General features: G+C 44.0%; 1 protein-coding gene across 2 annotated transcripts; it reads right to left on the reverse strand.

The window, feature by feature from the left end:
- Positions 1 to 1578: 1578 nt before the first annotated feature.
- MKRN1 (makorin ring finger protein 1) lies at positions 1579 to 20795 on the reverse strand. Of its 2 annotated transcripts, none has more exons than XM_043589712.1 (8): positions 20396 to 20795; positions 12827 to 12955; positions 7159 to 7388; positions 6238 to 6464; positions 3989 to 4203; positions 3072 to 3182; positions 2373 to 2511; positions 1579 to 2009 (listed from the first exon to the last, which is right to left on the reverse strand). In XM_043589712.1, the coding sequence occupies exons 1-8, from the start codon at positions 20578 to 20580 to the stop codon at positions 1797 to 1799; spliced, it is 1449 nt and encodes a 482-aa protein (XP_043445647.1). In that variant the 5' UTR covers positions 20581 to 20795; the 3' UTR covers positions 1579 to 1796. The 2 variants fall into 2 exon arrangements, with proteins under 2 accessions (XP_043445647.1, XP_043445648.1); XM_043589713.1 differs by lacking the exon at positions 20396 to 20795 and adding an exon at positions 20119 to 20282.
- Between the last annotated feature and the right edge of the window lie 1678 nt (positions 20796 to 22473).

Consider the following 22473-nt stretch of genomic DNA (forward strand, 5'->3'; position numbering starts at 1 on the left):
AGAAAAATACCCTTTTCAAAATAGATGGCATGTTGTGACCTACCTGTTATTTGAGGGTACACGAAGCAGGTTCAGCTACAGGCACGCAGCAGCAGAAAACTGGCAGGGCCTGTGGCCGCCAAAGAGGGCCTGAGTCTTAGCCTTGCAAATTCTAAAATACAGAATCACTGGAGGATCCCAGCTGGTAAGGTCCTCTCTGTATCTCTCAAAGCATTCACAGCAGGCTAGATGTTTTAGGGAAAGTGGTCACTTTCCTCCATAGAGAGGTGACTAATTGAAGAACTGATCAGAGTCCATGAAAGAAACAAATGTTATGCTTTGACATCTGCACCAAAACTGCTCAGTACACGAAACAGAAAGCCAACTGGTTTTTTTAATTGTTTTATTTGGGAAAAGTGCTTCTTACAAAAGGGCAGCTGCAAAATACAGACACCTCTGCAACAGTTACTTGTTTTCTCTTAAAGTGAAAGAATGGGTGGGACCCAAGGAATCACAGCAGTGGATGGACCAATGAGGAGCATCTCCAAGTTATCTCCGAAACTAGAGCAACACAACTCAAAGCTAAAATTTCCAATCAAGAAATTCTTGTAAGAACTGAACTTTAGCCTGTCTCGTGGATTACCAGCCCTGCCCCCGTTTAGTGGGAAAGCGTGACTTCCTCCTGCGCACCAATTACTCCACTACAAGAAATGTGTCAGAAAATTAAGTTTTGAATCACATCTGTCTGCCTGCAAAGCTCAGGGATGGAAGGAGGCAAATACTTCCAAAAACAAACACAAAAACCCAACAATGAAACCTGAAACAAGGACAAAGGTTTGTCCAAAAGTGCCTGGCCTGGAAAGGCGAGGAGACCGTAAAACATTAAATACAACTGCGTATCCGAGCCCGGGGTTGAATGTGTGGGACAACCAGGTGCACTGCTCTATTTACAGCTACCAAGACATGCTTTGTCCTTTACCATCTGTTGGCCACACTAGGCTGAAACCACTAAACCAAGTCTTTCCACTAAGGCTAAGAACACTGCGTCTATGCAGGGAGAAGCTTATCGCACGCTCACACTCGTGCACACCAAGTCCAGCAGCCCCTGGGAGTCCACTTCCGGCTCTGCATTTCTTTTACGCCGCTGTATCTTTTTGTACGTGTTCTTTCACAATCTGCCTATCGTGCTACACGGTAAAATCTCAACACATTCGCACCTGGTTCTGGTTACCCCGTAATTATTACTTGTGTGCAATTAAACAAGAGACCAAAACCACAGAACAAGGGCACAGGTGGGGAGTACAGGGTAGGGAACAGATAGTTGTAAAAACACAGATGTGCAGATTTCACCAGAAGCCTCAAGCATCCACCTTGTGAGTCTGCAGCAGGCTACTTGCCACAGTCCAGACCCTTCACCTGTCACCCCTATTCTTGGACCCGAAAGCGGGGCCCGCGCTGTTACGTTTGAACCCAGGGTCCTCAAAGTAGAGTGTGGAAAAGTCCGTAAACGCTACCCTAGAACCGTGTGAATCTGGCGGGAAACAGATGGCGCAACTAACCTACTCTGTCTGACAGTTAAATCCATGTTACGAAAAAAAACTAGCTTTAAGATTTATTTTTGTAACTTCTGGAAACAGAGGAGACAACACACTCCTTGGGGGAAGGTGAGGGGACGAGAAGACAGGCCCTGGGTGAAAGGACCATGACAGCACCTGGATTGGATAGGCCTGCCTAGGACAGAAACACGGGCACTGCCACACCACCACGGGGACGGCTCCTGGCTGAGGCTCGGCAGACCAGTGCGCCGCGCAAAGCTGCTATAGATCCAAGTCATAAAAATCTTCCAGCTCATCATGAAACAAGTCCCACTCGTCTTCAGAGTCTGTCAGGTCGTCGTCCCCACCTGCGGCCAAAAGCATAAGCAACATCTCGCCCAGCTCAAAGGTGACAACCTCCTCTTCGTCGTTGTCAAATGGGTTGCTGTTCTCTCTTTCCTCAATGAGCTCCCAGAAGTGGTTCCTTCGTTGGGCCTGTAAAAAACAAGGCCATGATAGGGAGGGCACTGTCGAGTGGCATCTTCTATCCTGGTGTTTCTAAGGCAAACCGTCCAGCACACCAGAGGGCATGACGAACAGACTTCTCATTTAGGGTTTCGACTTTACCAATTCCTACCCTCTGGTTACTTGATGCAAACCGTTTAGGCTAGAGCTCTGGGCACTCTGTATCTTTTCCTCTCCTATCCCTCCCCATTTCCTGAGGTGGCTCTCTCCTCCTCTCATCCTCCAGTCTCACTCCCAGACCTGTGCGGTAATCTCCTTCCCCTACCCCAATCTGTGCAGGACTCAACGGATAGCGTGGAATTTCCCCTCCTTTAAAAAAACAGCGAGAGTTACCCGGTATCTGCTTGATGTTCCCACTTTCTGTCTCTGTGGCTCCTCTCTACGGCCATCAGGGTACGCATGCTTGTAAAAACAGTTCCCTCCAAATGGGCAGCTCCCACGTCCTTCATCAAAATACCTGCACGCCTTGTTGCTGGAAAGGAAAATATCGCAACCCTTATTCACAGTGGATTTCAGGTCTGTATTTGACTATCATCCGGTATTTCGTTAAACAGGTAGGGATAGAACCAGCATGTTCGTTCACAGCCCTCCCCAAGGTGTGTTCTTAAACATGTGTGCACGAATGCATGAAACACTAACTAGAAACAGACACTCTGTTCAAGTCTATGCTGTTTGTTAACAGCTCCAGTACCGCAGATCCAGCAGAGAGAAAGTCTTCTAGAAGCCCACACACAAGCACATAGGACAACTAGAACATGGACGCAGAAGAAGGCAGAACCCCACTCATGGGGTTTCAGCAATCAGCAGTATAGACTTCGTTATAACACAGTCCCTTGGCGTGCACCCCAAGGACTGTGTTATAGCCAGGTACACAACGGGGAAGTGTAATCAGGGGCGACACAAGAAACTGTACTGGGAAGTCAAAGAAAGGGTAGGAAGGAGGTAGGAGTATATAATGCAGCACTGTTCTTTTCAAAGTGAACCCAAGCCATGTTGGGATCTTAGCCTGAGAAAAGGCTGCAGTGCTCATACCTCATTGCCTCTTTGTATTTCTGAATGAGTTTCTGCTTCTCTTCTTTCTCCTCCACCCAGTACTCACTTGGAATGACAAAGTTAGATGTGATCCGGCATTCTGGGCAGGACCTGGGAAACAATGAACAGGCTGCAATGCATATCCCCCTTTACAGGCCCACGCTTCAAGGACACACCCTGATGTGTCACCTCCATACTTAAAGACTTAACTGAAAGGCAAGTGGGCATTTCCTGAAAGGGTTCCACACACTGTCACACAACTGACCATTTCCTCTGAGGCAAGACAAACTCCTTCATAAGTTCAATTCAATGGCTAGCCAATTCACTCAAAAAAATGATAATAATAACAACAACTTCGGTTAAAAAATAAAAACAAAAAAATAAAAAAAAAAACAAAAAAAAAACAAAAAAAAAACAACCAAAGAAGACATTTCACACGGACTCCTTTTTCTTTCGTTTAAATAGATTTATTTCTTGTAACTTTGCTCTGTTTAGATTATGTAGTCTTTGTTCAGTTATGAGAACAATCTTTAAAGGATGGTGGATTATTGGCTAGCTTAATGGATGGAATAGGAAAGTGGAAAATGTAAAACGTCAGGAAACATACATTCAGAGCTAGGTAAGTTTGTTCGCTGAGCCTACACTGGCTAATCCATTAAACACAATCTCCTCAGAAAAAGCACGAAAGAATCTACTGACTGATACACAGGGTTTCCTCGTTCAAATGAAAAGTAGACCTATACCAACTAACCTAGAAGCTAGCGGAAAATACAAAGGAGAAGTCCCAATTAGAATACCCCAGTTTCAAGATAAAATGCATGCATTTAAGTGCGGTCCATCTGGTTGAAAGTTGGCACAAGATACTAAATTCTTCCCCAAAATAGAAAGCACAAACGGAGATTGGGGAGGAGTCTCACTTTATGATCTTGCTCTCAAATTGCTTAGCACTCCTCCACTTGCGAATACACTTGAGACAGTAAGTGTGGCTGCAGTTGGAGAGAATCCCAAAGCGGCGCTCGCTGGGGCTGGCTTTCTCATAGACCACCTCCATGCAGACCCCGCAGACCATGTCCTTGCTGCGCTGGACAGCGAATGAGAGCTCCATGTCCTTCTCATGGGCCTCGATGCAGGACTAGAGACAGTAGAGAGAGAAGTGTGATCAAGACACTGAACAACGAAGGCTTCCACTGATAGCTCAAGACTGGTGTTCAGAGAAATCAATAGTCACCCAAAAAAGAGGTTCCCAATTGGACATCGAAAGCAGCTTTGTTCACAAGCAAATAGAGTAACCTTTTGGGTCTTTACATCATTACAAAGTCAAACTAGAAAAATGCAACTTGAAGAACGGGGGGGGGGGGGGGGGGGGGGGGCGGGGGGGGGGGGGGCGGGGGCAGGGAGGAGAGGTGTCACCCAGTTTTCTTTACCCTCTGCGTTATAATCCATGTTGGAGACGGTTTTTCATACTGTTTATTGATCTCATTAAGGATGATGGAAACTTTTATTAGGGGACAACTATGTGCCAGGCACCTAATTTTCACATTAAAAGAAAAACCAGCTTTATTGAGGTATACTTCACATACCATTTTAATTCATTCTTTCAAAGGGTGCAGTTTAGTTATGTAACCATCCCCACAATCAATAGGAGAATGTGTCCGTTACCCCAAGAAAAACCCCACTCCCACAGCAGTCACTCAATCCCCCTGAAACCAGCCTCCCAGTCCTAGGCAACTAGTAATCTTTGGCTATGCTTATCCCGGGGCATATCATATAAATGTGTCCTTTAGGGACTGGCTTGGTCAGTTATCTACACTGTGGAAGGCTATCTGCGTGTAGAGATCACCTAAATAAACTTAAAAAAAAAAAAATTACACTACTCTGAACATTCATGTACAGATGTGTAGATGTCCCACCCTTTGTTTTAAGGGAGGTGTAACTGACATGTATTACACTACACATACTTTTTCATTTTATAAGAAACATGTTAATTGTAGGAAATACAAAAAAGCAACCAAAAAGTCACCCATAAATCCACACAACCACATTTTAGTATATTTTATCTTTCTGAAACCTCTTTTTAAACAATCTTCAGAAACAGACATTACAAAGAGACAAAAAAAGACGCTACTATCCCCAAAACATACCTGAACGATTTATTTCACTTGCCTAATTCACACAACCAACATGCTATGAAGGTAGGATTCAAACTATGTCTATCCTACATCATGCTTTACCCAACAACCAAATTAATTTTTATTAAACAGAAATGATAACGATTGGAGGCAAAATCTGCTCCAATAAATAATATTCATAATGCAATGTTTTCAACAAAAAACTTATGCTGCAATGGGCTTAAAACCGTAGCCTGCAATCTGCACCCTTTGGGTTTGAAAGGTAAAGCGGTGCCATCACCGTGGAGAATGCCTGGCAGTGGTTTCCTATGACCCAGCAATGCTACTCTCCAAGAGACTGCCAAGGGGGAAACAATCCAAGTGTCCATTCAAATGATGACTGGAAAGATAAAATGTGGTACAGCTATGCAGTGAATTGTTATTCAGCCAGAAGGAATGAAGTACTGATAGACATATAGGATTTCATTCAGAAGCGATCCCCACAACAGGGAAATCCAGAGAGACAGAAAGTAGATCAGTTATTTATTGTCAGGAGCTGGACAAAGGGCAGGATGGAGTAATGGAGCTAAGGGGCATGAAGCGTCTTTTGGGGATGATGAAAATGTCCTAAAATCACAATCATGGTAATGGTTGCACAACTATGTCGATAGACTTAAAAACAATGAGACAATCTTAGAAGAGTAAATTCTATGGAATGTGAATCTGGGAAAAACTGTTGGTATTAAAAAAAAAAAAAAAAGGAGGGTGCCTGGCTGGTTCAGTTGAAGAGCATGTGTCTCTTGATCTCAGGGTCATGAGTTCAAGCCCCACATTGAGTACAAACAGCACTTAAATAAACACTTTTAAAGAAAATGAAAACATTTAAAGAGAAGAAAGAGCCCATGGTCTGAATTCTGAAAGGATGATTTCGTGATAAGGTATTCAGAGCCCAAGAGATAAAACCACTGAATTCACCAAGCGTTTCTCTGAAATTAACAATGCTTGTGAAAGGGGAAATCCCATCTCACACCTATTAGCACATGACCCCGCTGACTTACTTTTATATGTTGTGATCTCTGGGCAGCGTCCATGGGATGGAGAACCTGCAGCCCACACATGTCACAGGAGTCTCCGTGGAGATACACGCAGTTCTCCCCGTACCGGCACTCTCCCACGGCGGCATACGGGCAAAGCTGCTTCTTTGTTTCAGCCACGGTTTGCTCCTTCTCACATTCTTCCTTGGTCACTGAGCCCTGCGGGGGTGCTTCAGTGCAGGAAGGGGCAGCTGAAAATGTTTAAGAGGGCAGTAAAGGTCCAAAATGGGTAAGGGGGAAATATGAACTATAAGGTAGTAACTGAGAACCTAACTGAAAAGAAAAAATGAGAACTTCAATTAAAGGCCAAACAGTCTACTTAATCCCTTTACTCCTGAAACAAACCTTTCTAATGCTGGTATTTCCATGAATGGGCTTATTTAAAAGAAAACAAAACTTTTTAGGCACCTCTTCTACAATGGCACTGATTAAAGGAAAGAGGCAAAAGAAGCTTCAGTTTTTCAAAACATTCTAAATTCACTACTATTGGGATCAAAGTTTCTTTCACTCCATAGGTAAATCTTAGGTAATCCAATTTAGTGTATTAAGATTAGGTTAAGGGGCGCCTGGGTGTCTCAGTTGGTTAAGCATCCGTTAAGCATCTGGCTTCGGCTCATGATCTCGCAGTTTGTGGGTTTGGGCCCCATGTCTGGCTCTGTGCTGACAGCTTGGAGCCTGGAGCCTGCTTCGGATTCTGTGTCTCCTCCTCTCTCTGCCCCTCCCCTGCTCATGCTCTGTCTCTCAATAATAAATAAACGTTAAAAAAATTTTTTTTTACAGATTAGGTTAAACATGAAGAGTGGAAGTAGAAGGCTGTGAATGAAACCCACCTAAAGGACGGACTACTGTCTAGTGCCCTAAGTTTTTAGTCCTCCAAATACTCACTACGGCCACAGTAGGGCTGGCCAGGAACAAACTCAATGGCATTCACCCAGTCTTCTGAACCTGCTCCTACACTTGTAAAGTTTGAATTTCGTGAGTCGGCTTCGCCCGTATTCATTTCAACAACTGGTCCAACTACCGATGAGAGACTTGAGGAAGCAGCAAGGGATGATTTTGCAGTTAGATCTGCCACAGTCACTTCTTCCTGTTTCAGTGGCTTGCTATGTTCATATCTAAAAGAAAAATTTAAAGTCAGCAGTCACTGTCTCACCAGCAGCCCCAAATGGGGTATGTATTTCCTGATCCTATCTTTGGGTTCTTGTCAAACTACGGTACCGATGAATCAGCTGGGAAATTGTTAAAAGGCAGATACCTAATTTCTTAGTCTGGAGCAGAGCCCAGGATTCTCCAGGTCTACCAAGGCCCCACAGGATGAGAATACTGCTAGCCCAAGGACTACACTGTGAGGAGCAAGGTCATACACCAGGGGTCAAGCAAACACTAAAGGGTCAAACAAGGGGTGCCTGGGTGGCTCAGTCGGTTAAGCGTCCGACTTCGGCTCAGGTCATGATCTCACAGTCTGTGAGTTTGAGCCCTGCGTCGGGCTGTGTGCTGACAGCTCAGAGCCTGGAGCCTGCTTCACATTCTGTGTCTCCCTCTCTCTCTCTGCCCCTTCCCTGCTCATGCTGTCTCTGTCTCAAAACTAAATAAACATTAAAAAAATTTTTTTCTTTTAATAAAAAAAATAAAGGGTCAAACACATACTTTATGCTTTGCAGGTCATACTGTCACTGCCATAACTATTACTATTAAACTCTGTGATTATACTTCAAAGGCCACCATAGGTGTTACTTAAGTGACTGTACATGGGTACATACTATACATGTGTGTATTCCAGTAAAACTTCATTTATCGAAAGAGCTTTTGGCCACGTTTGGCCTACACACCAGAGTTTACCCACCCTGTCACAGACCACCCACTACCCCTTAGATTCTACTCCAATGGGGGCGGGGGTCCTGCAGTTTCCATGGCAACTATGCTAAAGACCCCGGGCAGCCAAAACTGACCAAAGCAATGCTAGGGTGCCTGGGTGACTTAGGGAGGTGTTGAGCCTCCCACTCTTTTGGCTCAGGTTAGGATCCCAGGGTCACAGGATCAACATGGGGCTCCACTCTTGTCACTGAGCATGGAGCCTGCTTGAGATCCTCTCTCTCTTTCTGCCCCTCCCATTTTTATACACACATACCCTCTCTCTCTCAATAAATAAAATTATTAAAGAAAAAATGCAAGGGTGACAAATTCAACAAGCAGAAACATGGAACATTTTACCAACACACACATTAAAATGTTCACACTATTAAACGGAAGAGATAGTATTTTCATACATTTTTTAAGCTTATTTATTTTGAGAGCATGTAAGCAGGGGAGGGGCACAGACAGGATCCCTGGCAGGCTCCACACTGTTAGCAGAGACCCAACATGGGGCTTGATTCCAAGAAGCATGAATGAGATCATAATGAGCTGAAATCAAGAGTTGGACAGTCAACCAACTGAGCCACCCAGGCACCCCCCGAAAAAGTTTAACTTTTTAAATCAAATCTGCCTATTTAGGCAAAGCCATGCCCTTAGTGCAGAATAGATCTATATAAAATGTGACTCTGAAGCAACGATTTGTGAGTTAAGCACTAGGAGAGATCAAGTACAAATAAACAGCAAGACTCTCATTTTGAAAGGCAAAAAATATGGTTCAGTGAAGCATGGACTTTAGGAACAGGGATCAGTCTCAGACCCTCAGACCAAACTCAACCAGAGCTAAAAGTGGCTTTGACATTTTTATGTTTAAGTGGTATATATTCCTTTGATTCTAAAACACATTTACAACATTTAAATTATCTATTTATTTTTAAAAGTGAGCTCTATGCCCAACGTGGGACCTCAACTCACAACTTGAGATCAAGAATCACACGCCCCACCAACTGAGTCAGCCGGGCGCCCACTGACATTTGTTGATTATTACTTTTTCATTCTTTTTGGGGGAGCAACTAGAATTGCAATCCAGGAGACACAGATTCAGGTAGCAACCTGACTTGTGTTCCTGGTTTCACCATTTTAAATTGGTTGGAAAAAAAGACCACTTTAGGACACATGAAAATTATATGGAACTAAAATTTTAGCATCCCAAATAAAGTTTCATGGGAACACAATCACATCCAGCAGCTTATGTATGATCTATGGCTGCTTTTGTATGACAAGAAACCACGTGGTCTGCATAGCCAAAAATTTATTTTCTGGCCCCATACAGAAAAAATCTGCCAAGTCCTGCTTAAAAGGACTCTTGGATCTACTGGATTCAGAGCCCAGGACAATGTCTTCATTATAATTAAGTTAATTCTTTAATGGATTATCACAGAATCAGTGACCTTACAGTCAAAGTGTTAAGTGAAGAAATAATGCTGAGACAACACTGAAACTAATATTGAGCTTTTCTTTCACATCTTGCAAAGAATACTTTGATATAGGATCAATTTCTATGTAAGGAAGTTTAATCAATTTTCCTTCCAGCTCTAACTAAGAGAAGATAAACATTTTTCCCTCCAGTTGGCTACTTCCCGCCTCCAACCATTCCAAAGTCTGGTATCTGTCTTTAAATATTTTAAAACTTAGGGGCACCTGGGTGACTCAGTTGGGTGAGCGTCACACTTTGGCTCACGATCTCGTGGTTCATGAGAGCCCCGCATCGGGCTGTGTGCTGACAGCTCAGAGCCTGGAGCCTGCTTCAGATTCTTTGTCTCCCTCTCTCTATATGGCCCTTCCCCTCTCAAGCTCGGTCTCTCTCTCTCTCTCTCAAAAATAAACAAACATTAAAAAAAAATTTTTTTTAATAAATATTTTAAAAGATTTTTTAATGTTTATTTTTGAGAGACAGAGTACAAGTGGGGAAGGGGCAGAGAGAGACAGAATTTGAATCAGGCTCCAGGCTCTGAGCTATCAGCACAGAGCCTGATGTGGGGCTCAAACTCATGAACAGAGCCTTGAGATCATAACCTGAGCCAATGTCCAGCACTTAACCGACTAAGCCACCCAGGCACCCATCTTTAAATATTTTAATTTATGGGACTCAGTGGGTCTATAGGGTAAGGGCCTACCATAGCAAAGGTTGTCACCTGTCAACCAAGGTTCTCCACTGGTGTCCAGAAACAAGGAGGGAAGGTCGCCTGGCTGGCTCAGTTGGAAGAACATGCAACTCCTCATATCAGGGTTGTGAGTTTGAGCCCCTCGTTGGGCAGAGGTAACTTAAATAAAACTTAAACAAAAAAAAAAAAAGACAAAGGAAACGAGGGAGTTCTAATAGCACTCAGCAGGTGGGGGCAAAGGATACTAGACTTCCTGCCATGTGTACCACCAGCTCTGGGCAAGGACGGCCTCACTTCATAACAGTGTCACCACTAGCAAACACTGATGCAGTAATTTTTCTGAACTGTTGGAACTAGGACTTTTATCTTTCATTATAAACTACTCCCTCTGTGAGGAGTTCAATTAATTGAAATCTCTGGGCATTGGCCAAGTTATATTTAAAAAATCCCTATACCATAAGAGCGAAAGTTTAAATCATCCAGGTGTAATTTTAACAAGAAAATAAGCAGTCTTGGAACAAGCACCTCCATAAAATTCCTTCTTTAGCTAGTCTAGAATCAGTCTTTTAATGATCACCTAACCTATTAGGGGTGCCTGGGTGGCTCAGTTGGTTAAGCGACTCTTGATTCGGGCTCAGGTCACGGTTTGTGGTTTGTGAGGCTAAACCCTGAGGCAGGCTCTGCCCTGTCACTGTGGAGTCTGTTTGGGATTTTCTCTTTCCCTCTTTCTCTGCCCCTCCCCCACCAGGACTCTAAACAAACCAAAAAAAAAAAAAAAAAAAGATTGCCTAGACCAGTCTATCTGTCCCAAACAATTACCACCGAAGCTTCCTTTCAGGCAGGCTATTAATACACAGGTTTCCCTAACTCCTTTCACTTTATCCAAAGGGCTCTAAATCGAGCTCAAATCAGGACTATTCCCCAGAGAGGGAGCTGCACCTTTCCTATAAAGTAAACTTATTAGGTGACTCACATCTGCCTAAATGTCAGAGCCTCACCAAAACAAGGGCTCACTCCCTGGCCTTCAACCTCCGTCTACCACAAGGAAACTCACGGATTACGGGAATATGCTGAAGATGGGACTTCTATACTCTTTCTACTTAGTCCCAAAGGAGAACACGAAATGCCACTGGGGCTGGCAAAGCTACCTGGAAAATAAGCTGGTGATTAACACAGAGCCCAGGCCTTAGCTTAGATTTCTTCAGTTTAACCTTTTTTTCATTCATTCCACCTATATGACCCAATCAGGTGAGTGCCTCTACTGGAATAGGAGGATCATCCGTTACCTAGCCACACCTCCCCTCCTCCTGTCACACAGCAAGCACACTCTCCAGGACGTCTCTGGACTCATCTCCTCTTGACATTTCCTCTCTCCCTGGACAGAGTTTACAAGGATCCTCAACAGACTGGCTAGGCAAAGAACCCAGCTCCCCTACAATTAATCGGCCTAGAACACCTGCAGAGACCAACCCATGAAGAAATGCTTTTATATTTAGTATGATAGGGCTCTAGACACCCCCCCTTTCATACTGTGACTAAAAAGGATAAATAAACCTGGGGGGGGGTATTTTTTGGAGTAGAGTGTCACTGTCATTTGTCCCCATCTCCAGTAATACTGCAAGGAAAAAAAATCAGCAAAGAGTAAAATGATTGACTTAAACTCAGATACCAAGAGGTTCCACTTCTGAGCTTCTAGTCATATGAAAAAAAACTTTGTCCTTAGTAACTTCCTAGTAAAATGCATGTGGGATGACCTACCATTAATATCCCACCCATCAGTAATTCAGTCTTTTGAACTCTTTAGCATTTGAACACAAGAGTTGACATAATCCTTTTCTGAAAGAATGATAAAATTGGCTGACATTCCCAAAATGTCTCACCTACTGTGATGGTTTAAAATATGTCCAGAATTCTTTGCCACTACTCCTTTCAAAAGGTGGAGCCCAATCACTCTCCCCTTGAACATGCGCTGGGACTTGCTGACTTGTTTATAATAAACAGAATATAGTGGAAGGGAGTGTGGGACTTCTGAGACCAGGTCATAAAAGGCACTGTGGCTTTGTCCTTGCTGGCTCTCTTGAACCACTGGCTCTGGGGAAAAGATAGCTACCAAGTATGTGGACGCTGAGCAGCCCCAGGGAGAGGTCCGTGTGGTGCGAACTGAGGTCTCACCGATAGTGAGTGAGCGAGCCACCCTAGAAGTGACCCTCCAACCCCAAGACTTCAGATAATGCCAGTTCTACCAGAAATCTTGACTGCAATCTTGGGGGTCTCAGAGCTAGAACCACTCAGCTAAGCCATGCCCAGATTCTGACCCCCAGAAACTATGAGACAATGTCTATTATTTCTAAATTGCTGAATCTCCCAGTAATTTGCAATAAACAGGTAACTAAAATACGTGTTTTCTGCTCAATTCCAATTTCAGATTATGGTACCAATTCAAAGACAGATTATTGGAATTATGTGTCTTACTCTTATCTTTTCTCCCAATCTCTCCCAATCCACCCCTGAACAAAACTGATCTGTAGAATTCTTACCTGCAGCGGTCTCCGTAAATACAGTATCCTCGCTGAAAATACTTGCACACTACACCATACGGACTGTCAGAGAGGTCATGTGAGTAGCGACAGTTATCTCCTTCCTTACAAACCCCATGCATGAAATACCTGTGAGAAAAAGAACCACAAAATTGGATTTAAAAAGTCTAGAGCCAGGGGCACCTGGGTGGCTCAGCTGGTTAAGTGTCCGACGTCAACTCAGGTCATGATCTCACAGCTCATTGGTTAGAGCCTGCGTCCCGTCCCGGCTCTGCGCTGAACCTGAAGCCTGCTTTGGATTGTGTGTGTCTCCCTCCCCCTCTCTCTCTGCCCCTCTCCTGCTGGTGCTCAGTCTCTCAAAAATACATAAACATTAAAAAATAAATAAGTGAAAAGTCTAGAGCCAGCACTAAAAGAATTCTTAGCCAACGTATCAGTAATATACTAGTACTGCATGGCAGCAATATATTCTATTACATGTGAAATGAACACAGAACACGTAGAATTAGACCGTATGGCAAGATTATCCATTATGGTACCACAGGAAGGCTGCCTATGCATATGTGCACCAATTCAGATTTAAACTTTGAGGTTGGTATTAATCTGACCACTGTTCTCATTTTACAGTCCTGAGGAGGTAGCTTCTTGTTTTCCACTAACTTTAGCCAATAATAGCAGCTCTATCTGTAAAAAAGTCAAAGAATCAAGAAGCAATGCAGACCACAACGGGTCAGACTACTGTACTTCAAGAGACCATTTTAATTCTTCCAAATCCACATGTGAAAATAAAAACCAATGTTGCCACAGAGTTAAAGGGCAACCACGATGTCCTATGGTTAGTATGTTGTTCCTGTGCCTTAAAGGGTTACATGTGTATCTAACCAGCAGCTTCCAAACACCAAGTATCACAGTCGGAATTACTAGGACTTACTTCCTAAGGGAATCCGGACTAGGCAGCACCAGTACCACCTGGGAATTTGCTAGAAATGCAAACATTGAGACCTCACTGCCTATCTACTAAATCAGAATCTGGGGATGTCCATATTTCTCTAAGTGTAACTTATGTGGATTAGGTAAGTGATATGGGTCTTATTTTTATAGATAACCCTAATCATGTCAAGTGAGTAGAACCACCACCACCACCACTACCGTCCATCTTCCCACCACTGACTTCTGTCAGGGTTTTTGTTTTTTGTTTTGAATTCTTTGGTCCAGGGCACCTGGGCGGCTCAGTTGATTAAGGGTACTTAGGTTTGGGTCATGATCTCAGTTTGTGGGTTCAAGCGCTGCCATCAGGCTCTGTGCTGACAGCTTGGAGCCTAGAGCCTACTTGGGATTCTGTGTCTCCCTCCCCCTCTCTCTGCTCCTCCCCCACCTGCGCTCTCAAAAATGAATAAACATTCTTAAAAAATGTAAATTCTTGGGGCGCCTGGGTGGCGCAGTCGGTTAAGCGTCTGACTTCAGCCAGGTCACGATCTCGCGGTCTGTGAGTTCGAGCCCCGCGTCGGGCTCTGGGCTGATGGCTCAGAGCCTGGAGCCTGTTTCTGATTCTGTGTCTCCCTCTCTCTCTGCCCCTCCCCCGTTCATGCTCTGTCTCTCTCTGTCCCAAAAATAAATAAACGTTGAAAAAAAAAATTTAAAAAAAAAATGTAAATTCTTTGGTCCTTCCTTTACTGGTCTCTTTCTCTTGAGCAGAGTAATGAAGATTTAATTTTGGCAGGCCACAACTCCCCCAAATATGCATCTATGTACAGCTGGCAGAATAAGAAAGAAGTGCCTATTTCTTGGATGTAAATATGGCTGGTCTTGCAGATGACATCACTATATCCAAGAGTGTCACAGTTATCTACAGGTGGTAGGTACAGTAACAGAAAGTACAACCCCCTTGCCCACTGAATGGTATGTAAAAAAAAAAAAATATTCAGATTTACCTAAGGAACTCTGAAGAAGTTCCTTCAATTGAACTGTCCCCAAATTCGAATGTGAATAGTTCTATGCAGGGATTACCTGCAAGTGAACCTTCTACATGACAACAGGTAAGATGGCAAGAATGTAACATGTTAGTGGAAACAGTTAAAAAGATCAAGATCCTGAAGTGCTATGACTGCAGTCCATTAAAAAAATATAAAAATATAATTGGAAGTCAAATTATAACTATAACCTAACTTCAACTGTTACTAGGTTTGCCATAATCTAACTCAGGTCTGAACTTATGCTCAACTACAGGGCAACTAAACTAGTTCTATCAATAGATAATTTCTGACTGCATAAATGAAGACATCAACATTACACACACACCCAACACCTAAACAAGCCAATGATAATTACATTGTAATCACCACTACAGTATAATTATGCCTCAAAGTATTATATATCAAGTATCCAGTTGCTAATAGGTTATCCATTTGAAACAGTGTCCACGCCCGAATACAGTTGTTTACTGTCTCATCCCTGGTAGGAACTTTTGCTTTTTAAACACAAGACAAAGGTGTCTGAACAGTTGTTTACTGTCTCATCCCTGGTGGGAACTTTTGCTTTTTAAAGCAAAGGTGTCTATACCTTTGATATTTCTTCGGGATCAATCTTAAGTCAGAGATACACAGACCATTTATTGATTCAGTTTTAAGGCTTGATAAACCCTCTAGAGATTTCCAGCTGGGAAGGTAGCATCTAAATCTCAGGCACAATGCTTGAAATTTGAGGTTTGTTTTTAAATCCCATTTGCCAAGTTTTCATTCATTCAACTGCTGTACTTGGGTTTATGACCCTCTTCACTATGTCAGATTTCATCTTCCACCACTCCCCTGCCTGACCATAACTTGGGTTCTTAAACCAGTTGCTTCATTTAAGGAGATCAACTTCCGGGGCGCCTGGGTGGCTCTGTCGGTTAAGCGTCTTCGGCTCAGCGACTTCGGCTCAGGTCTGATCTCACTGTTCGTGGGTTCAAGCCCCGCATCGGGCTCTGTGCTGGCAGCTCAGAGCCTGGAGCCTGCTTCGGATTCTATGTCTCCCTCCCTCCCTGAGGCTTATACTCTGTGTGTGTCTCTCTCAGAAATAAATAAAAACATTTAAAAAAAAATTTAAAAAAAAACCACAAGATCAACTTCCTAAAACCTGCAACTTAACATTCAGTAGGACACTTCATTAGCCAGGCACTCCCCATCAGAAGTGGGAGACTCACTTCCAGCTTTGTCACTTGCTAGTGATGTCATCTTAGTCTCACCAATCTTTATATTTTACAACTTGAAAAAAAGGGCAGGATGTGTGAGTGAAGTCACTGCATTAGGCCTTTGTTGCTACTCTGGCTCCCTTACACCTGGGCCTTCCACAACTTCACCCTGACCACACTCAGACCGCATTTGGGGACTGTACTGGTTTCTTCCCATGCCTGATAGGAGGTGTATGTGAACAGATCAGTTGAGAAAGAAGGCAAGACAGCTAGATGTCATGCCACAAGAAGATCTGAAGTTAACCGGAGTAATCTAGCCAGAAAACAAAGGAACAACCTTTTCGGGAACTATTCCTGCAGAAAGCTATACCATGCGTGGTTCAACAGGAGGACTGAGAAAAAGAACTACCCAGCAAGAAGTTCTACCCAGCAAGAAGTTCTGTGGTCCAGAACTAGCAACACCGAAGGAATTCAAGCAGACACAAAATCACCGGATACTGCAGAATCAACAGAAACACTAGAACACAAGTCCTAATCAGTTACTGCCAAATACTAAGCGTTAATTTACATGGTGTTTACTACGTACTGTCTGGGTTTTTGGGGTTTTCTTGTCTTTTGTCCCTCAGTGGTGTGAACGGTATTGGTACACCCAAAATTATATATCATCCTCACAGTGAAACCCCTCCTTGCCAACTAATTTCTAAGAGATCATGACATAATAGAAGTTACAACAGAAAAGTGGAGAAGGGCAAGCCTCTCCCACGAATTTCTCCCCAAAACCAAACCAAAATAAATGCTTTTTATTTTTAAATGCCACCACCAAAAAGCCACCATCCAAATTCACCTTGATGTCATTGCCCAGACTAAGCCTCCTTTGGTAAAAGGCCAGGCCACATGGTTTCTAAGGTTCCTTCCACTTTGAAGGTTCTGGGACTCCAGGCAGACATTGTCCAGGAATAAAAACAAACATAATCGACTAGATTCTACCCACTGCTGTATCTTTTGGAAGTCTAAGCATGTTTGCCAAAATATGTTACAAAAACCACAATATTAGCTTGTGAGGGTACAAGAGAAACAATACCCTCAAAGCATGTCTAGCACTGTAACAACCTACCTGTGGATTTACAGAAATTACTGAATGAGAATTTGGCATTTACCACTTAACTGGCTGACATTCCTTACTGGGATATTTAGTTTTTGATGAGTGCATGTATGCTGTTTCTCAAACTGGACTGTAAATTCTTGGTGGTTAAGGACCATGGATTTCTTTTTATGTCCTACAATACCTATACAAACAATACTTACATATTTAATAAAAACTGTAGAAGACACCTAGGTGTCATGCAAATCGTAATGCCAGTAACAAATTAATTTCTTAATGAGCTGTGTGACTTTTTCAATGTCACCCCTTCAAAGCAAAACCACATAGGTTGCAAGTAATAAATTTCACTATGGATATCACAGCACTTGCATAGACTTTCTGGAGTAAGTTCCTTTATTTAAGCTATACCTACACTCAAAAAAGCAAAAAACCTTTTAAAAAATAGAAATGAAGAAACACTTGTATTTTTTGTTACATTATTTCAACTGCCAAACAGTTAGTTATATCTACCACTGCAGAAGCACTCTAATCAAGCAGTGTCTTAAATTCAAAATTACAGCTTGCCAAATTACCATCTATTCTTTTAAGTATTATTTTAATCCCACACTCAAAGAAGCTAAAACCATTAGCCTACTTCGTAATATTCCTCCAATAAAAAATATGAAAAATGGCCAGGTGGGGGCAGCATAATACAGTTCCTCAGAAAAGGTATATGTAGTTCGGTTTTTCTTAAGCTGCAGAAATAAAAGTGAGATAGGATTCTGAGAAATATATTAAGAAAATAGTAACCAACAAGAATATACAAATGAGTTGGAACAATTAAAAACAAGTGTCTGTCAACTGGAAAGGGAGAAACAAACTGTAAGAGGATTATGCCCTAAGAAAATAGTCTTAGTCAAATTGCTAGACACAAGGAAATAAGCAAAAACACTAAAAATACGGCACTATCGTGAATTCAAGGGAGACTTAGCTTTCAAACAGAATAAAGATATTTATAATACAGTGCATCTCTACATTCCCTTGAACATCTAGCACTCTCACTGTAAGCACTAATGCTTATTTAATGAATAACTGACAAAGTAGTCTCCCAAAACAATGTCTTTGCAAATTTACAAGTTCATTTTTTTTAAATGAAAGCAAAGGAATCCTCAAGCACGTGAAGTGGGTAATTTTACGTGTGGGTTTACCAACATCAACAAGCTGTTACCAAGTACAGATAATGACAAATGAAACAGGGTCCGTACTCTAAGAAAGCTCCAAGTCTACAATAAATGACATATTTGACATAGTCCTATCCCAAGAAAAAAGGTTTTTTTTAAAAACAGGATATCATATTGGTACATGGAACAACTGAAAACAATGTCAAATATTAAAATTAAGACGCACCAACTAACCTATACTTTTAGATCACTTTCTCCAAGTTACATACAGGTTTACATAGAAAAAAAACGAGTACATCTAAGCTTGTATCTTTCACACAATGCCTTTTCAAAATACTAGATTACTGAGCTATGCAAATTTCTTAAATAACACATACTGGTTCCTGGGCAAAAAAATTCCCACCAGTCCAGGGACAATCTAGAATACTGCATTCACTCAAAGATCCTAAAGGCAGACAGCAAAGAGGAATGATTAGTCTGGTAAGCTATTTTGAATTGATTATATGCCGGTGAGGAACCAGAAAGAACAGGGAAAATGTCTAACAGCAGGGAAAGTGAAGTGAAAAAGTGACCATGAATTCTGTGCACTGCTGTAAAGGTGGGTTCAAGTTACAGCTGCCAAGATAAAAATGAGGGGAAGTATGGTAATTTCTGGTTGGTGATGGGTATTCAAAGCTAGACTGTATTGAGACTGGAGATAAGTAAAATCAAAGCATTGTATAGAATTCTTAAAAGAACCCACATATCCAAAACGTTTTCAGCATATAGAGGTAGACTGGGAGACTGCAGAGGGAAGGGCTAAAAGTTCAGGAATATAAAAGTTACACTAGCTATTTTTAAAAGATCCAACTACCACGTTTAAATCAAGTGCAGCATTGTGGAGGGAAAAAAAAAAATGGTAAATACACTCAAACAACCGGTTCCATGAATAGGAACTTTAAAATTCTCATTCTTTAAGATACTGCACTTGACTCCATTCTTACCATATACAAATGAGAAGCTTCCTAAAATAGCTTTTGTTTTTCCATTCCGTTGCGGAAAACAAACTTTATTTATTAAGCTTATTCATGCCTTATATATGTATTACAGAAGAACGCTTCAATATCGCTGTTAACACCAGGACAGTGAATTCTGCGCGTTAAGACTATTCTTACGTATCGTATGGAAATTATCCCACGCGGGTTCAAATTGGCGTTCCAGGTTGATTTAGAGAAAGGAAAAGCTTCTGGGCGCTAGTGATCACTTCTAAAAAAAACCCAAGTATAAAACCCATTTAAATGCACTCGTATCATTTTTTACGCGATCATTTTTTACATGCGTACACTCAACGTATTTGTAACCGCCATCCACTATTTTTTTTTTTCCACATCCTTGCATCCGATATACCAAACCAAAACAAAACTGCTCTGCTCCGGGAGCGACAAGCTCTTTGATTCCCCTTCAAAAGTAAGAAGGGTGGATTTCAAGAGAAAACATCTCCCCGCGGGAGGGGAATGGCAGCACGTACAATTTCAGGCGGAGGAGAGGATCCGAGCCAGGCACTCGGTACTAAGACAAAGCTCAGAACCGCCAACCTCAATAAACATACAAGGAAATAACAAAAGCTACTTCTCGGGTGCGGCGGAGGGCGGGGGCGGAGACGCGAGCGGACGTTACCAACGGATGACAAGGCGCCGGGGGCCCGGCAGCCAGCGGACAGCCAGGCCACCTCGCCGGTGAACGCGGCTGCGCTCCCCGGCCCCACAGAGCCGCGGGGAGGCGGGCTCCAGGCAAGAACACCCACCCCTTCCCGAACCTGCGGAGGTGCAGGCAGGGGATGCGGCATCCCGCGACAATGCGAAGGAGGGAGGAGTCAGCCCACCTTTCCCTCAGCGCGGCGCGCCGCTCGGCTGGCGCAGGGAGGGGCGGGGAGAGCGGCGGGCGGTGCGGCGGCCCCGCAGCGGCGCTGCGCGCGCTCGGGCCGCGGCGGCCGGCGGGGGTTGACGCAGCGCGGGCGGGGAGGCCGCGGCGGCCAAACGCCGCTCTTTTCCTTCCTCCGCCCGCCCTCGGCGGACCGCCCGCCCCTTCCTCCGTGCCCTCTCCGCCGCCTCGGCCCCCCTCCCTCCCGGCACCCGGCGCCAGGCTGCGCAGCGTCTCACCTGCAGGTGACCTGTTTAGTCCAGCCGCCGCTGCAGCCGTCGCTGCCGCCTCCCCCTCCCCCCGCCCCCGGGGACGGGGAGGTGACTGTGGGGATAGGGGTGGGGGAGGCCGCTGCCACCGCCGCCGCTGCCGCTCCTGCTCCTGATGTTGTGGCTGTTGTTCCGGGAGCTGCAGCCTCCGCCATTACTGTTTATCCCACACAGCAGTGGCACCGGAACTTCCGGGATCACATAGTTCCGGTCCGGCGGCCGGAGGAGAAGGCGGCGAGGCAAGGGGAGGGGAGGGGAAGGAGACTGGGGCGCCCGCTCGCTCCCCTCGGCCCCTCGTCGCGGCTCCCGAGCGCTCCAGCCGCTCGAACTGCGGGCCGGAGCCGCAGCGCCCGCGGCCCGCCCCCAGCATCCTCTGATTGGCGGACGAGAGAGCTCCGCCCGCGGGGGCGGGGCGAGGGCCGGGCTCCGCCAGGTGGGCCCGCCCTCACTGTCCCCCCACCCCCCGACTCCCGAGACTCCACATCTAGGGAACTGAAGTGCAGGTTTCAAGCATGTAGAACCAGGAGTACTTCCCTAGTGGAAGCTGATGCTGTGTTGGGAGGGAATTGGGATTTGAATGGGAATCCAGAATTTCCCATTTGCTGGCTCTACCAATTATTGGCTGAACGAACTTGGGGCTAGATACCCATTCTCTTAAGCCTCAGTTTCCTCATCTCTCAAATGGGGATGCTAGTAGGCCCTCCCTCACAGGGTTGCTGTGAGGATTAGGCACTGAGTTTAGTGCCTTGTACATAGTAAACACTTAATCTTCTCTATGCCTCCAATCAGGGTGTGATCTGAGCCCCAAGATACTAGCATAGTAGACAAGCAAAGATTGTGGACTCAGCTTGTCTCCCTGATCTCCTGGTCTCCCCCATTCCTTCCTATGTGCCTTTGAGCAAGTTAATTTACCTCAGTGCTCCTGCTTTCTCGATCTGTAATTAGTTAATGAAATGAGACAATGACTTTCAAAGAATAAAAATGGCACCTAACACAGGTGGTTGCAAAAATTAAATGAGAGTCCATGGAAAGTCCTTAGCACTATTCTTTCACACTATAGTTAACAGATGACAAATAACAAAAGGTGTCTGGAATTTCCCAGCTTCTCACAGCCATTTGTGAAACTATGACAATTAAAATGCATATAATCCTATTTCCCCATCAACGTCCACTCTCCTCTCAGATGCTGCATATTAAATCCTGAGTTTCCAAGCCCTCGATTTGCTTTTCTTCAGTCTACGTTAAGAAAGTGAAAATCCACCCCATTGGCAACGAGACCAGTGTACCTAACAGACACAAATAACAGTGACAGAGCCAACAGAAAACAATGTTTCTCCCAAGGCCTCAGCATGGCTACAAAAAGACAATCCCCCCTTTTTTTTGGTAACAGCTTTCTTAACAAATGTCTTTGCATCCCACCCACTTCATTGCTCCCTCCCCTCCAAACTCCCCAAAGATCTTGGAGACACCCAGTTCCTAAACTGCCCCACCTATGACAGGACCCAATCCGGAACTGGTTCCTCTTTTGCTAGTCTCTCCCCAAGCCAGCTTCAACCCAGTAAGAGGCCCCTCCCTACCACCCTTCCAAGATGCCCATTTCTTGGCTGCATGGTCTCCCCTGCTGTAGCCAGGATCATAAATTTGAGTTTGTTGGACTATAGGCGTATTCCTGATAGTCTTTTTGAGTTTTATCATTGTTTTTTAAAAAGGGAAGTGGGGGAGGGGCACCAGGCTGGCTCAGTAGAGCATGTGTCTCTTTGATCTAGAAGTTCTATGTTTGAGACCAATGTCAGGGTGTGGAGATTACTTTAAAGGGGGGGATGGGCAGAAATGAGCACTTTATGTTACTGTGACGTCCCTTAGCATAAAAATGTTTAACTTAATGTGAAAGCATTCTTCTGTTTTAGGGAAATCCTCTTGTGTATTAAGGATTCTTTGTCTGCATATTGCTGCCATCACCTGGAAAGCATTGGCACCCAGCTCAGAGCCCTTAGTGGAATCATAGGCGATCATAAAAGATATGAGCCTCAATGCCACACCTGGAAAGG

Source organism: Prionailurus bengalensis, chromosome A2 (genome assembly GCF_016509475.1).
Source record: "Prionailurus bengalensis isolate Pbe53 chromosome A2, Fcat_Pben_1.1_paternal_pri, whole genome shotgun sequence".
NCBI lineage: Eukaryota > Metazoa > Chordata > Mammalia > Carnivora > Felidae > Prionailurus > Prionailurus bengalensis.

What these genes read in the sequence shown, in the direction of transcription:
- MKRN1 (XM_043589712.1), bottom strand. Translation starts at nt 20,580, where the DNA reads ATGGCGGAGGCTGCAGCTCCCGGAACAACAGCCACAACATCAGGAGCA. An exon ending in ACTAAACAGGTCACCTGCAG is followed by an intron (nt 12,956 to 20,395) that starts GTGAGACGCTGC and finishes TTTTTCTCACAG; the next exon opens with GTATTTCATGCATGGGGTTT. An exon ending in AGAGATCACAACATATAAAA is followed by an intron (nt 4,204 to 6,237) that starts GTAAGTCAGCGG and finishes TACTGTCTCTAG; the next exon opens with TCCTGCATCGAGGCCCATGA.